The sequence below is a fragment of the Chroicocephalus ridibundus genome, chromosome 2 (assembly GCF_963924245.1).
Source record: "Chroicocephalus ridibundus chromosome 2, bChrRid1.1, whole genome shotgun sequence".
NCBI lineage: Eukaryota > Metazoa > Chordata > Aves > Charadriiformes > Laridae > Chroicocephalus > Chroicocephalus ridibundus.
In genome coordinates, this window is record NC_086285.1 from 72,447,151 (window position 1) to 72,461,060 (window position 13,910).

The following is a 13,910-nucleotide window of genomic DNA, read 5'->3' on the forward strand; positions in this document are numbered from 1 at the left end:
TCCTGCCTTTCTCCATGAGCACTTTCTCCATGACTGTGTTTTGTTCTCAGGCCCTATGTTGCCACTTCTTGCTGAAGGAGTGCCCCAGATAGTCCTTCAGATCTCTTGTCACAACTTCTTAAAAAAAAAAAATTCATAGGAAGACTGGAGTGACAAGGTACCTTCATACAGGCTGACTGTTGATTCTGAGGGGTTTTCTTGACTGTACCTGACAGCACATTAGTATAGCTATGGCCTCCTTGAAACCTTCTGGAAAACCTCCCATAGAGGAGACTCCACAACATCCCGTTGACAGCTTCTTCCGGCATTTTCCTTTTCTACTCATTAGAAAGTTTTCCTAGATGTGCCTCAGATCATCTTTGCAGACAATTAAAGGTTTTTTCCCCTCACTTTTCACAGTGAATGTGGAGAGAGCATTTATTGTCTTTTTTTTAGAGGAGCTCCTTATGCATCAGAAGACTGTTACAGAGTTGTCCCATAGTCACCTCTTTCAGACTAAATACGCCCAGCTCCCTTGGCTTTTTGGTAAAGATCATATTTTCCAAATATCCAAGCACTTTGTGCTCTTTTAGACTTGCTCTACTGTTTAAATTTTTCTCACAGCATGGGCCCGATGCTGCATCCAGCCCTGCATAGGAAAACTTGTGCTACCATCCATTGGTTTTGGCGTTCTTAGTAGAAGGTCTCAGAAAGAGATCTGTGTGCTTTGTCCACTGTTGCGTTTTGCAGCTCAAAGTGGTCCCCAAATGTTATTCCTCCCCTGCACGTATTTGATTTGTCCTTCCTAAAAATAGCACTCCCTCTTATTGTAGAAATGTTCTGAAGTAAGTTCTTCAATGTTACCTTTGATTTTTACCTTGTCTCCAGAGCCCCTTCCAGGCGTGTGTCACTGGCGAATTTTACGATAATCCAAGTTACTGATGTAGTAGTACTTGGTAGAACCAAGGCCAAGACAAGTCCCTTCAGAAAGTCACCTGAAATGCCCTCTCAGGATGGCAGTGAACTAGACAATGATAACTTCTTGAGGATGACTTTCCTTAATCCTTTGTGAAGCCACTTTGGAGTAATTACATCTAGGATGTGTCTCAGGAGCTTGTTTGATAGAACTTCACGTGGGACAGTGACTGGAGCCCTACTAAAGTGGAGGTGCTTCTTTGCCTAATCAGCCAGGTGTCTGTCAGAAAGTGATTAACTTAGCTTGATGTGCTATTTCGGCAAAACTATGGGTGGGTTGGTTTTTTTTTGGGGGGGTGTGTGTGTGTGTTGCGTGTTTAATTAGTTTTTTTATTTTAACATTATTTTATTTATCGTTTGTGTGTTTACAAATTAACTGTTTGACGATTTGTTCCAGAATGATTTTAGGGTTTGAAGTTAGGTAGACTCTGCCTGCCTTCTGCTTCTCTCCAAGAGCCATGCCCTAAGTCATCTAGGTACACTTTAGCTTGCTGGGGTTGCCTTCCTAGCTCTTTTGCTGAAATTGCCTATGTTATGTGTCGGTAAGTATTCAGTCAGTGGTACTTTTGGTGAAGGTTAATGCAAATGAAGCACAAACACTTTAGCCAAACTGTTGCATTTGTTTTCCATCTTTGTGTGGTGGTTGATCTCTGCTGTTCTTCATCATCTTTGTATTTTTAAGGCAGTCATAAATTTTTTTCTGCTTCATTTTATGCCCCTTGCTAACTGAAGTTTTTTTAGCTCCTTGGCCTTTCTGATTTTACCCCTTCTACCCATGCATGCTTTTGCTGTTCCTATATAGCTGCCCTTAGTCATATACTTGTGTTTCAACTTTTTAATGTGATTCTCTTCTAATTTTCCAGTCATTAGAGAACTTTGTGATCAGGCATCATGGCCTGTGCTTTGTGCCTCTCCTCTGAGTGAGAATTGCTTTGGTTTGCCTTTTTTTTTTTTTTTTTTTGCAGGTGTTGGTTGGTTTTTTTTATTTTTATTTTTTTTTAAAGTCTGTTGTCTTTTTTTTACTATTGTCACATCTTAGAATTGAAAACTCATTTCATGATCACTGTCACCCAGATTACCTTCCCCTTCCAGTTCTCAGTCAGTTCGTCTCTATTAGCCTAGGTGAAATCTGTAATTGGTGTTCCTGGCTATTTACAAAGCCAGAGATGTTCAACGCTTGGTCTGACTGCGGCAGGCAGGAGGCAATGTCTCAGCAGTCTGTTCTGTGGCATGAAACAGCTCTTCGAAAGTCAAACGCAGGCCTCCATTTCAAATGTAGAGTACTACTTAAATTTCAAGGGAAATGGGTAAATGCAACTCTGGTAGCAAGTGTTTGCTTTCTAGATGATACCTCGTACGTCTTTGGAAAGCTCAAGGTAAAAATTTGTGTTACCAGTTAACTGGATTTTCCTTAAGTGTTTCTGCCTTGGAAGCACAGGAAGGAAAAGAATATGGGTGGGTTTTAAAGGGCACTGCTCCTGCTCCAGCTTCTGGAGCACAGGGGAGAAAATGCACGCAGTAGATGCATGTGTACACACACGCGTCTGTGTGTATGCAGAATCCCCAGGTTCCAGTTCCTCTTCTGCAAGTCACTTAATGCAATACTATAACGTGATCTTTTCAGTCTCTATTTGATCCCTATTTTGTAACATTTTATCCCTGCTTTAAAGTGACTACAATTCTTCATTTATTTGAGAGAAGCTGCCATGCTTACTAATTTGGCAAGTATTTTGAAAACCCACGGGGAAGTATTATAACTTTGGAGGACTGGTGTTATTCACCCGAGCACTGATGAGGGGTGATTGTACTGTATGCTTTCGCTTTGAGCACTTTTATCAGTGTTCCTGTTTTTTGGATGTGTTTTTCTGCACTCACAGTAGTTTAAGGAGGTGAGAAACCAATGTTTGATCTTGTTTAAATTCTAAAATTTGTTTGAGGTATAAACTTGCACTGAATTTTCTTAGTACTGGAGCTTAGCTTTGGCAGTGTTGAGCCATCCCAGTTCCCTTCGGGTTGCTTTTGGTGCTTAACCTGTCTTATAGTTAAAGTATAAATTTTAGTTTCATAGCTGGTTTTAAGTGTCTAACAGAAGGCAGTGGAGTCCAGCAATTCTAGGTTGCAATGACACATTAGTGATGAATATGATGTAATAAAATGTGTGTCAGCAAAACTGCCCAGATATCAAACTTTAAAAAAATGCATTGAACTACTGTATACATTTTTATTTCAAATTAATGACTTCAGCAACAAGACGCCTCCCAAGATTTAGTATGTATGACAGAGTAGATCCTTCATGGCTGTCCTGATCTGTTGGGTGCATAATGTGTTCAATATCTCTTTTTTATATGTATGTATGTACAGACAGGATGTTGGTTTGAATCTCTGTGTGTGTTTTTTTGCAAAATGTGCCCATTCCAGTTAGAGTAGGTAGTATACGCTGGCTAGTTTGCCTGCTAAGTAGTAAACTGTGTGTGCACTTAAGGGAAGATGGGTGGGAGAGAGATAGTGTCAGAGGGCCAGAAAAGGAGATAATGAAAGTATTAGTTTGTAAATCAGACTAGCTGTGTTTTGTGATACCATAACAGGCTTTCTGGTAGACAAGGAAAGGGCGCAGTGCAAGCAAGGGACCTCACCCTTCTTAATGCTAGAGGCTTCATACCCTCTGAAAGCAATATGGTCTTTCTGGGGGCTTTTTGGTTCATTTTTAAAAATAATATTTCTATTTTATTTGTTTATTATAAATGCCCAGTCCCTCGTCTTGCCTGGGTGAAAACCTTTATACGAAGATTGTACGAAGGGGCCAGGAGTCAGGACTGCAGAATATGGTTGTCCAGCGACTGGGACGCTGTGGCTGACTGGTAACATTACTAATTTACTTTTCTGTTTTCTGTTTCCTTCCTTCCGCTCCCCCTGCAACACTCCTGGCATTGCAGATTTCTAAAGTCAACGGGATCACTCGAATGTCATCTCCGAGTGCAAATGCAGCCAGTGCCAAAAAGATGAGAGAAGTCAGACCTTCACCGTCCAAAACTGTGAAGTACACTGCAACAGTGACAAAGGGAACTGTCACATACACCAAAGCCAAGAAAGAACTGGTCAAGGAAACCAAACTAAATCACCACAAACCCAGTTCACCTGTCAACCACACAATCTCAGGGAAAATAGAAAGTAGCAATGCAAAAACCCGCAAACAGGTGCTATCCCTTGGAGCATCCAAGTCTAACAATACCGCTGTTAATGGTGTAAAAGTCAATGGCAAGTTGAACCAAAAGACATGCACTAAGGAGGTGGGGAGACAGTTAAGGGAGGGTCTGCGCAATTCGAAGAGGAGGCTGGAAGAGATGAATCACATAGACAAAATACAGTCGCCCACCAAGAGAATGAAAGGGGCCGTCAACTTGGCAGAAGCTGTCAGCAAAAAGGCAGCCGTAGAAAAGCCTTTGCTGAATGGACACCTTAAAAAGGAAGTGCCAGAGAAGAGTTTGGAAAGAAATAGGCCGAAAAGAGCCACTGCTGGAAAGAGTACGCCAGGGAAACAAGCACATGGCAAAACTGAAAATGCCTCCTGTGAAAATCGTTCTACCTCTCAAGCGGAGTCCTTGCACAAGCCACAAGACTCAATGGGAAAGCACGAAAAGGGCAGTAGTAAGTCTGGGTGGGGGATGCTGGGGGAGATTCCCATCCTTAAGCCCTCCACCAAGGAATTCCATGACCCACTGATATACATTGAGTCAGTCCGAGCTCAGGTAGAGAAGTATGGGATGTGCAGGGTGATTCCTCCTCCAGACTGGAGACCTGAGTGCAAGCTAAATGATGAAATGCGGTTTGTGACACAGATTCAGCACATACACAAGCTAGGCAGGCGCTGGGGACCCAACGTGCAGCGGCTGGCCTGTATCAAGAAGCACCTCAAATCTCAGGGCATTACCATGGACGAACTCCCACTCATAGGTAAGGGCTGTGGTTTCCTTGGCCTTTTGCCGCTGCTTGTTAGCGTCCGTATGCAACTTTATGCTCAGTTTGCCTTTATGCTTAACCGAACCCCTGTTCAATTAACACTGCAGAGCACTGGATCTCTCTCTCTATCCATCGGTCAGGCACGATGCAGGTAGATTGTCGGAGAGCTTTCCCGGGGGACTTTATATCGCCACCTCCCTCCTGCTAACTCTTTATTTCACCCAGGGGAAAAAAAATGCTGTTCTCCAGATTTCAGAATCTTCTCGTTTCCCTGCTGTTTATTTTTGAGGTGGTACAACTGCAGATATTGATAGCCGCAGTTTAAGTGTTGCCTCAGAATATTTTTTGGACCTTTCCAAAGATATTTTCCAAACAGGTTGCAATGCTGCCAAACTTGAATACAATATCATTTGTTTTTTCCTCTTCCTTTAAAAGCATTTAACCAAGGGGGAAAGAAAATATCTCGGAACTGACTTCTGTTTGGGTACTCAGACACTTAAAATCACAAATTTGCAGTGACCTGCTGACATTTAACAACCATTAAGTGTCAAGAATAGGCAGTAAAATGTGGTTGATTGCAAAATGGAGGTTTCATTATTTCTCCCAGCAGGTGTCTGCCAGGGCTAATGCCTGAGTGAGAATCACTTATTTAACAGAATTCTTGGTTTATGGTCTGCTGTCAAATATGACACGTGACAATAGTTTGTAAAAACATGACAACAGCAGCATACAAATGAACTATTGAATGAGCCACCTTCATCTCTACTGCATTTGCAGCCATGCATAATAACAAACTTGCGTTTTTAATTTTTGTTAGCCCTCCCCTTTATTTTTGAAGTGTTTTGAGTCAAGGCTCCCAGGACCTAGTGTTGCAACTTGAGGCTAGAGTTTTGCCTTTGAGGCATTATCCGATCAGAGGCAGCTATCAGCGCTAGCGCTAGTTGGATTAAAGGAAACACTTTTCTCTTTAAGTTGTTCGCAACACTGACGCATGCCCCCACCCCCCCGTCGTTTCCTAACTTTATTTTATATCACATATGGTAAGTGAGTGAAAATGCATAAAAGCACACAAAGAGATTGCAGGGTTTATGGCGAACAACAGAAAATGGGCACAACAGAAAAATGACAGAATTTAAGGAGAAGGAATGAGGGCTAGCACTGTGTTGCAGTAGCCATGCAAAAACGTTCAAGGAAATCTGAAAATTAAAATCACTCAAGCAGCAATAAGTGAACATTTTGTATGCCTAATGTATGCAATGGTTGTATGCTAATAGAGAGGAATAATGAATTAAATTTACATTGGCAAGAGAGAGAAGAAAATGTGCAAGACAGCTCGATTAACGCTCGCGGAACAATGTTAACTTTTTAATGAAATACCTTAACTCGGCATTAGGATGGCATTACTGTTAATTATTTGTATTATTTAAGCACCTAAGAGCCTAATTAATAGGCAAGGTTTCTATTCTGCTGGGTGCCATATCAGCGGAGCAAACAGTGGGCTCTTATAAAATTTGCATCCTACATATCCTTGCTGCAGTTAATTTCTTACCTATCTTGTTTTTAAAATTAAAAACAAAATGGAGAAAAGAAGCTGGAGATCATCAGTGTATGAAGATGAGAAATCTGTTGGTTCCAGCAGGAAAGATGTAAAATAACCTCTGGTGATAAATGCACACTTATTTGAGTAGACATGCATACATACCCCTCCTTTCAGGGCCAAATCACATTTCCATTGAAGTAAGTGGGATTTTTGCCAGTGATTTGTGTAGTGCCAGCATTTGGTATTAAATCATACCTGAAGACTTAATATTTTCGTTTTTTAAACAAGCTTGCTCACTAGGCATTTTAAAAATATTCCTCATTTAGTGAAATTAAGACAATGAAAAAAAAAAAAAGACGCTATTTCTGCTTAACATGTGCTACATCTCCTATTTAAGCCATTTTGCTTAATGGAGTTAAAACTTACTTTCTTTTTTTTTTTTTTTTTTTTTTTTTTTTCCTTTTCCTTTAGCCTTTCGAGGAAAAGTGTAGCAACATGTTTAGGTCAATCCTGGAAGTCATCAGCCTGAGATATAAATGCTTCCCAAAAGTTATGACTGTGTGAAATGGAATTATAATTGAGACCATTTTGTAAACCTTAGCTGTAGCTGGCCCTATGGAGGATCTGCCAGATACGCGAGGCTCCGGTTGAATGATGTGCTACTCAGCTACTCAAGCTCTGATATTGCAGAGTGATTATGAGGGATCATTCCATGATGCAGGAGAAAATCACATTTCTTAAATAGCTCATAAACAGTGTTGAAACTAGGACCTTAAGCTAGGTGTGCGCTATTTGTCCCACTGGAGAACAGATATAATGTTAAACCTGGACCACGCTTTTTTTCGAAGTTAGTAGTATGTTACTCAACTTTATGTAGGTCGCTGAGTCTATTGGGATGGAAAGCCATCTTAAATTATGCCTTCAGCTTATTTTGTGAACTGTGCATATAAAACACTGGACCAAAAAAACAAGAGCCTGTAATAAAGGCCAGCTTGAAAGTTATTTTTATAGGCAAGACTAAAGAGGAAAGAACTAAAACCTTTGAAATTTTGTTTTTGCTTGTTTTTTTTTTTATTCCCGTGGTGTTGGCCTTTTCTCAGCTTCAAGACTTAGCCATTTTGACAACCCCTCAAATTACTAAATTGGATAAATCTGCTGCCCCATGGCCCTGCCTCCGTCCTTGTCATATACTCCTCAAAGCCTTACTCTTTTTTTTGGCCACAGCCAAGAATCTTTCCCCTCTTATCATGCCTTGGCCCAGTGCTGTGCAGGCAGCATCAGTGAGCAGCCTCTGGCGCCACTCTGCCTCGGTCGTAACCGTTGTCATCCCAAAATGTTGCACGCAGGTTTATGCTGCTGAGCCTCCCTCCACACTGGATTGCTGCAAGTGGTGGAAGAGGGGAAAGCGGAGGGAGGAAGGAAAATTAAGGATAAGCTATGAAGCGTATGAGATGCAGCACAGGGTGGTTTGGAGAAAGGATTACTGCTTGTTCTAGCAAGCACCATGATATGACTAGCCCTTAAGATGCTGTAGCTGTGCATCTGACAGTAAACATTTACCATAACGCTACTTCTTGCACTTCTCTTTTGTATAATAGCATTTGTAAGTGCTCTGAAACCGCTATGGCATAATGATTTTTTACTTTTCTCAAAGAAAAAGGGGAAGGAGAGACGATGTGGCGGCAGCGATGTTGACACAGTTTTGTATTAATTCTCTTTTTTCCTTCAGCAATGCCCTGTTGAATTGTAGGTGGTCTTTGGCCCATTTCTTCACTCTTTCTCCTGATGATTTATTTCTGTGCTTTGAGTGTATTTATGATGTTTCTTTCATTGTTCCTCATCCGTTTGGCTGCCTTATAAGCTGCAGCTCGTATAATCCTCCATTTTTATTTTTTGGCTAGTCATCTTAAAATGTACAAAAACATAACACAGTATAAAATATGGATGGCCTCAAACTGGAAGAATAATGTGTCCAGCATGTTTTTATGCAGTTGCAGGCACCAACCTCAAACAACCCCCCAACTCCCCTGTTTTTTTTTTTTTTTAAAGGATTTTTCTACCTGTAATGAAATTAATGATGTTACTGTGCTCCTTTTAAATAGTAGCTGTATTCAAAGTGTTGTGCAGACATTAGATAATCAATGTTTCACCTCCAGAAAGGACAGGTACTTGTCTTTGTGATTGCCAGTACCCATCTTGGAACTTGTTTTGCTTCTTCCTGGTATAAACCAGACGTGGGACTGGTGGCGGGCAGAGGAGGGTGGGAGTGTGTGGGCCTTGAAAGAGCTGGGCAACTCTCATCTCCCTGACCACTGGATAATGACCAGGGGAAGATGCATGTCAGGAGATAGCTGGGGGTGCTCTGAGAAGAAAAGGGAATGAAATTCGAGGAGGTGAGCAAATTTAACCATAGGGAAGGCTATTATTACAAATGGCAAAATACGATCTGCTGAATGACTTAATCTAGCATAGTGGTGCATGCCTGTCTTTAGCAGGAAGCATACGAGATAGAGACAATCCTGCTCTGGTGCCCAGATGACCAGAGCTGTATGGGTGTTACGTCCCACATGTGCCCAGCCTGGTAGTGTGTTTGACACGAGCTGCCGCAGCTTTCCTAACCTGCTCCTGTGTTTCCCTTTCCCCTCCTCTGCTGCCCGGCACATGCGGACCCCAGGAGGCTGTGAGCTTGACCTGGCCTGTTTTGTCCAGTTGATCAACGAGATGGGGGGGATGCAGCAAGTGACTGACCTCAAGAAATGGAACAAGCTGGCAGACATGCTGCGCATCCCCAAAACTGCACAGGACAGGCTGGCCAAGCTGCAAGAAGCCTACTGCCAGTACTTGCTCTCCTACGACTCCCTCTCCCCCGAGGAGCACAAGAAACTGGAGAAGGAGGTCTTGCTGGAAAAGGAAATCTTGGAGAAGAGGAAAGGACCTTTGGAGGGACATTCGGAGAATGCCTACAAGTTCCATTCCTTGCCCCGGTTTGAGCCCAAAAATGGACTCATCAACGGCGTGGTTCACAAAAATGGCTTCCGCAACAAGTTAAAAGAAGTCGACGTCCCACTGAAGACGGGCAGGCGGCGGCTCTTCGCTCAGGAAAAGGAGACCACGAAAGAGGATGAGGAGGAGGAGGAGGGAGTTCTTAGCGACTTACACAAGTGTATATACAAGGTAACGAGGCAGGCTCTGCTGATTTTGTTTTGCAGATCTGATTATGCTGTTGTCTGGGTGGCATCCGGGTGCAAACCCAGCCGTGTGGGGGAGCCGATGGGCTGCAGTGCCACCCCCAAGGTAGCAGTGCAGCCAGCAGCTATCGCAGCTGGTCGGTCTGGTGGCTTTATCCTCATCTGCCTGGTTCTTGTGGGATGTCTGGAAAAGCTGGAAGGTGTTATTGTCCTAACGAGATGCACTGGGCTCTCCCCCCCTTTGTTTCTTTGTGAGAGGTTCCCTGAATCGCTCTGTCCAATTATCCTTGCAGACACAGCTTTTGTTTTCATTTTCTAGTGACATTTAAAGTGATGTTCTGCTTTCTCATTCCTGCTTCTTGCAAGTTTCCTGTTGAGCAAAGTAGTGCTCCCCATCAAAACTAACATCACTAGAAATACTACTACATTTGGAAAGGGCAAATTGAAACGCAAACAATATTTTCATCCACGGTGCCAGATTTTGCTCAGCACGGACAGTCACATGGATGCTTAGTCCTTCACATATTAAGTACATCCATTTACAAAGGAATGCTGACTCTTTCACTGTATTTTATTTGGCAGTCTCCTACTCTGGAGCAGGACTTGGCACTGCAACTCACAGTTGCAGTTTTGAGTTGCGCTGAATTGTGTAACCGTGCTTCGAGAGAAATATATCATTGAGTGTCTGTGCCCAGTAAAGGAATACGCTGTTCTTCCCCTTCCAATCTCACTTCCATCACCAGTAAATGAAGCCAGATTGCCTAAAGTGGCTTATTGTTAAGCTATTTAGGGACTGCATGAGCTCATGACGAGCTTTAAAAGCTTGCTCTAGGTTTCTTTTGCAGCCTGTTATGATTTGTCAGCCCAAAAATTCTTTTATTCGGGGACTCCAGCCTCAATCCCACCTTTGAAAAGCAATCTCTTTGCCGTGCTGCTGTTGGAGAGGAGCTTATCTAATGACAGCAGCATTTGTGAATAGCAAAGTGGCATTTCTGTGCTTAATATCCTGTGCTTAATGATGTTAAAGGAAAAATTTGATACAATTTACCCTGACCGCTGTCTGAACAATCTTAAACTTAGTGGGGAAATGCCTCCAACTTCTTCTCCAGTGCAAATCCCAAATTAAAGTTTAGAAGATACAAAGTAACTCAAAAAGCCAAGACTGGGATTTTTGACAAGTATCCCAATCAGACTGAGAAAATGAAAATGGGCAAGTAAGCAAAGCGCAGCTGGTATAGCCAGCCTGAGTCTGCTGAGCCCCAGACTTTTACCCCAAAAGGCTGAGAGCTCCCAAATTGCTGCTGCTGCCCCCAAAGCACTGGCAGTACTGACAGCATCAGACCCTGTATGAGTCCAGCGATACCTGATAGAAATATTTTTGTTCTGAGCGCAGAAGCTGTTAGAGATCAGCATCGCTGAGCCTGCGGGCCAGCGCTCTTCCCACTCGCCAAAGCAGCTGCAGCACACGGAGCCGCTCAGGCAAGGCCTCGGGTTGTCTGCCGTGGTGCCAGCAGCTTCCCGGACACTGGGGCTTGCCCGTTTGAATCCCATCCCACCCCAGGCTCATCTGTGGTGCAGAGACCGGGGACTGCTGTCACGGGTGATGGACCCGGGATCAAAAAGGGGGAAGCAAATCTGCAGTGGGTTTCTGGAGAGATGCCTGCTGTGGAGTGCCCTGCGGGATGCCTGGTCAGGCTGAGTGCAGAAAGGGGCACATAGTTTCGTTTTCACAGCACCTGGGGGAAAGCCCTGTAGAAGGACTGATGCATGCGAGTAGGTTATGTCACTTAGAGCAAGCCTCAAGGCATAGAAGTAAGAAATTATGCAACAATCTTGATGCACCAGAGTAACCCACAAAACTTGTAAAATGACTATAGTTCATTGCTAGGCTTTTTAATCAGACTGAGGTGAGGTGGCTTATAGATTTAAGCAGAGGGTACTTCATGGCATTTTATGAAACAAGCCTTGTAATACTGCATCCTCTGTTTTTCTTGAATTATGGTATCTTCTCTGTGTGCGTGTCTGTGGAGGGGGCAGTGTTCTTTGCCTATTAACGTGTTTCTCAGAAAATCTGAAATTTGTGTAACAAAATGTGTCGTCGTGTTACAGTTTCCACAGACGATGGGTTTGTAATGGTTGCTTTCTAAAGCACATTGCTAATTCTAATTAAAAAACAGACATAAAACCAAAAAAAACCCCATGCCCTTTTAATAAATGCCCAGGTCAATAGATTGAGGGCTGGAGGAGAAACATCACAATCATATGGATGTAGTACAGTTTAGGCCATAAATTCTATGCTTCAGACCACGAAGAGGGCATACATTTAGGATTTCGCACAGTAATTTCTGCAGTCAGCACATGCTTGAGCTGGAACATGTTTTTAGAAAGAGAGATCCAGTCTTCCAGGAGCAGTTACCACCATATCACGTGTCGAGGTTAGAGTAAATCACCTTTGTGTTTGGCTGACTTTCTTCCAGGTCTCCCAAATGGTTTTCGGTGTTGCTCCTTTCCAGGCTGTAAGGCCTGCTGTGCTTTTAAGTGTGTGTTGCAGGCCACTGCGCTTGCTTTCTTTACTCTAAATGTGTGGCTTTTCTACCTGACTAATAACATTTCATTGTTTGTAAGTATGTGAAGTAAAATGCTGTCATCAAAGAAGGATCTGCTGCAAGATTTTCACTCTTTTCTTTCCCCAGTTTTAGCTCCGAAAATATTTTTTAAATTTGTACTGGAGCTGCCTGAAACCAGCATTTGTTTTCACACACAATAAACTGAAGGCTTATTAGCAGACCCATTAGAGGGACGTGTAGAAGAAGTCACCAATGCAAGTTTTGCCAGCCCGCATGTGAAATTGTCCCAGAAATCCTGTGCTGAGCTCTCTTTAGCTGGGGACTTGGCATTTTTGGATTCTGCTTAACAGGAGTCCCTCCTTCCCGCCTGTGACTACTGCGAAATCTGTTTTCTGCTCCTTTTCATGGTTGCTTTAATGTCTTTAAGATTCATAGCATTGCCGTGCCTTCCCTGCAGGCTTGGTGGTGGCGGTGATGCTCTGTGTCAGCTCTCATGGCCACCATGGAGGCCGTGGAGAAGAATTAGGAGAGGAAATAGGAAATTTTCTCCCTTAAACCTTTCTCTGTCGTATTGTTGCAGAAATAGAGACTCTTCTTAGTAGCTTGAAGCTGCCAGTTGTTGAACTGTTGAGACATTTGTGAGGGTGTTGAAAAAAGGGTATTTTACTCTTCAGCAATTCATTTTGGGTTCAGTTAGAATGCTTCATTACGGCATTTTAAATTATTTTCTGAGTTGGCATTAGAAAATTTTATGAGATCCCTCAAATTAAAAAAAACAACCAACCAACCAAAACCAAACTAACAGAACTAGACAACAAAAGCCCCTCACCTGTTTAATTTGTGTTACAACTTTTAGGAGACTGAAAAAATACCAAATTCTTGATAGAGGAAGAAACGAGTTTATGCAATTTTAAAGGGCTAAACTGTTCAGTTTTTCCACTTTTTTCTTGCTTGCTGCATAACTGAAAAATGGAAAGACGCAGTTGATCTTGGAAGATGTGTCCGTGTTCTTGTTTTTCTGTGTAAGATGAGAGAGGAAGAGGCAGGTAACTGTGACGAGGAAGCTGCTGCAGAGCTTGTGTTGCTTTGCGAGCGGTGAAGTCCATGCTCAGGTGTGATGACTGTTGGTGCGGGCCTGCATTTTACGAGAGGTTTTGTTGTAAAAGGCTGCCTCAATAAGTGATTCACGACGGCATTAAAAGATGAAGGAAATTGCTTATTGTGTCATAGAGCATCCAACTCTGAAGTTTATGGGAATCAGAGGGCCCCAAGCCCTGGGCATTTCACAAACTTTTTTGTTACAGCTAGTTATGCTGCATTCAATTAAAAAGTGACAGTGTTACAACCGTAGGAGCATGGCAAAGTGATAGACTTGGCCTCTGGGGGAAAAGCTGCTTGTATAGTTGTTTGTAGTTTACTCTTGGGCATAGTTCTTAAATAAATTTAACACAAGAAACAACTGAGGTGTTTTGGCAGATCTGTTTCATAGTTGGAAAACTAGAAAGGCAATAGTCTGAGCAACATTCATTTACGTGGAGTTTTTAAGTCTGTGGTTTCTTGGATGGGCAACCAGTGGACGCGATGGGAGTTAGAGGAAGGAGCAGTAGATCTGGCGAGGGGACAAAGATATTTTCAACTTCATGTTTGCAGAGCAATGCTAGTCTCTGCCTGCAGCAGTGGCCACAAACCAATATGGCTGCAGCA

The 13,910-nt window shown here is 42.8% G+C and overlaps 1 protein-coding gene across 2 annotated transcripts in view; it reads left to right on the forward strand.

The window, feature by feature from the left end:
- The window catches only part of JARID2 (jumonji and AT-rich interaction domain containing 2), a 658,143-nt gene that overhangs the window by 189,564 nt on the left and 454,669 nt on the right, over positions 1-13,910 (forward strand). For both annotated transcript variants that reach the window (XR_010069928.1, XM_063325853.1), the window contains exons 7-8: positions 3,888-4,905; positions 9,126-9,625. Coding sequence is in view for 1 of the 2 variants with exons in the window: in XM_063325853.1 (XP_063181923.1) it covers positions 3,888-4,905; positions 9,126-9,625 (1,518 nt within the window). In the remaining variant the exon portion in view is untranslated. The remainder of the gene's footprint in view (positions 1-3,887; positions 4,906-9,125; positions 9,626-13,910) is intronic.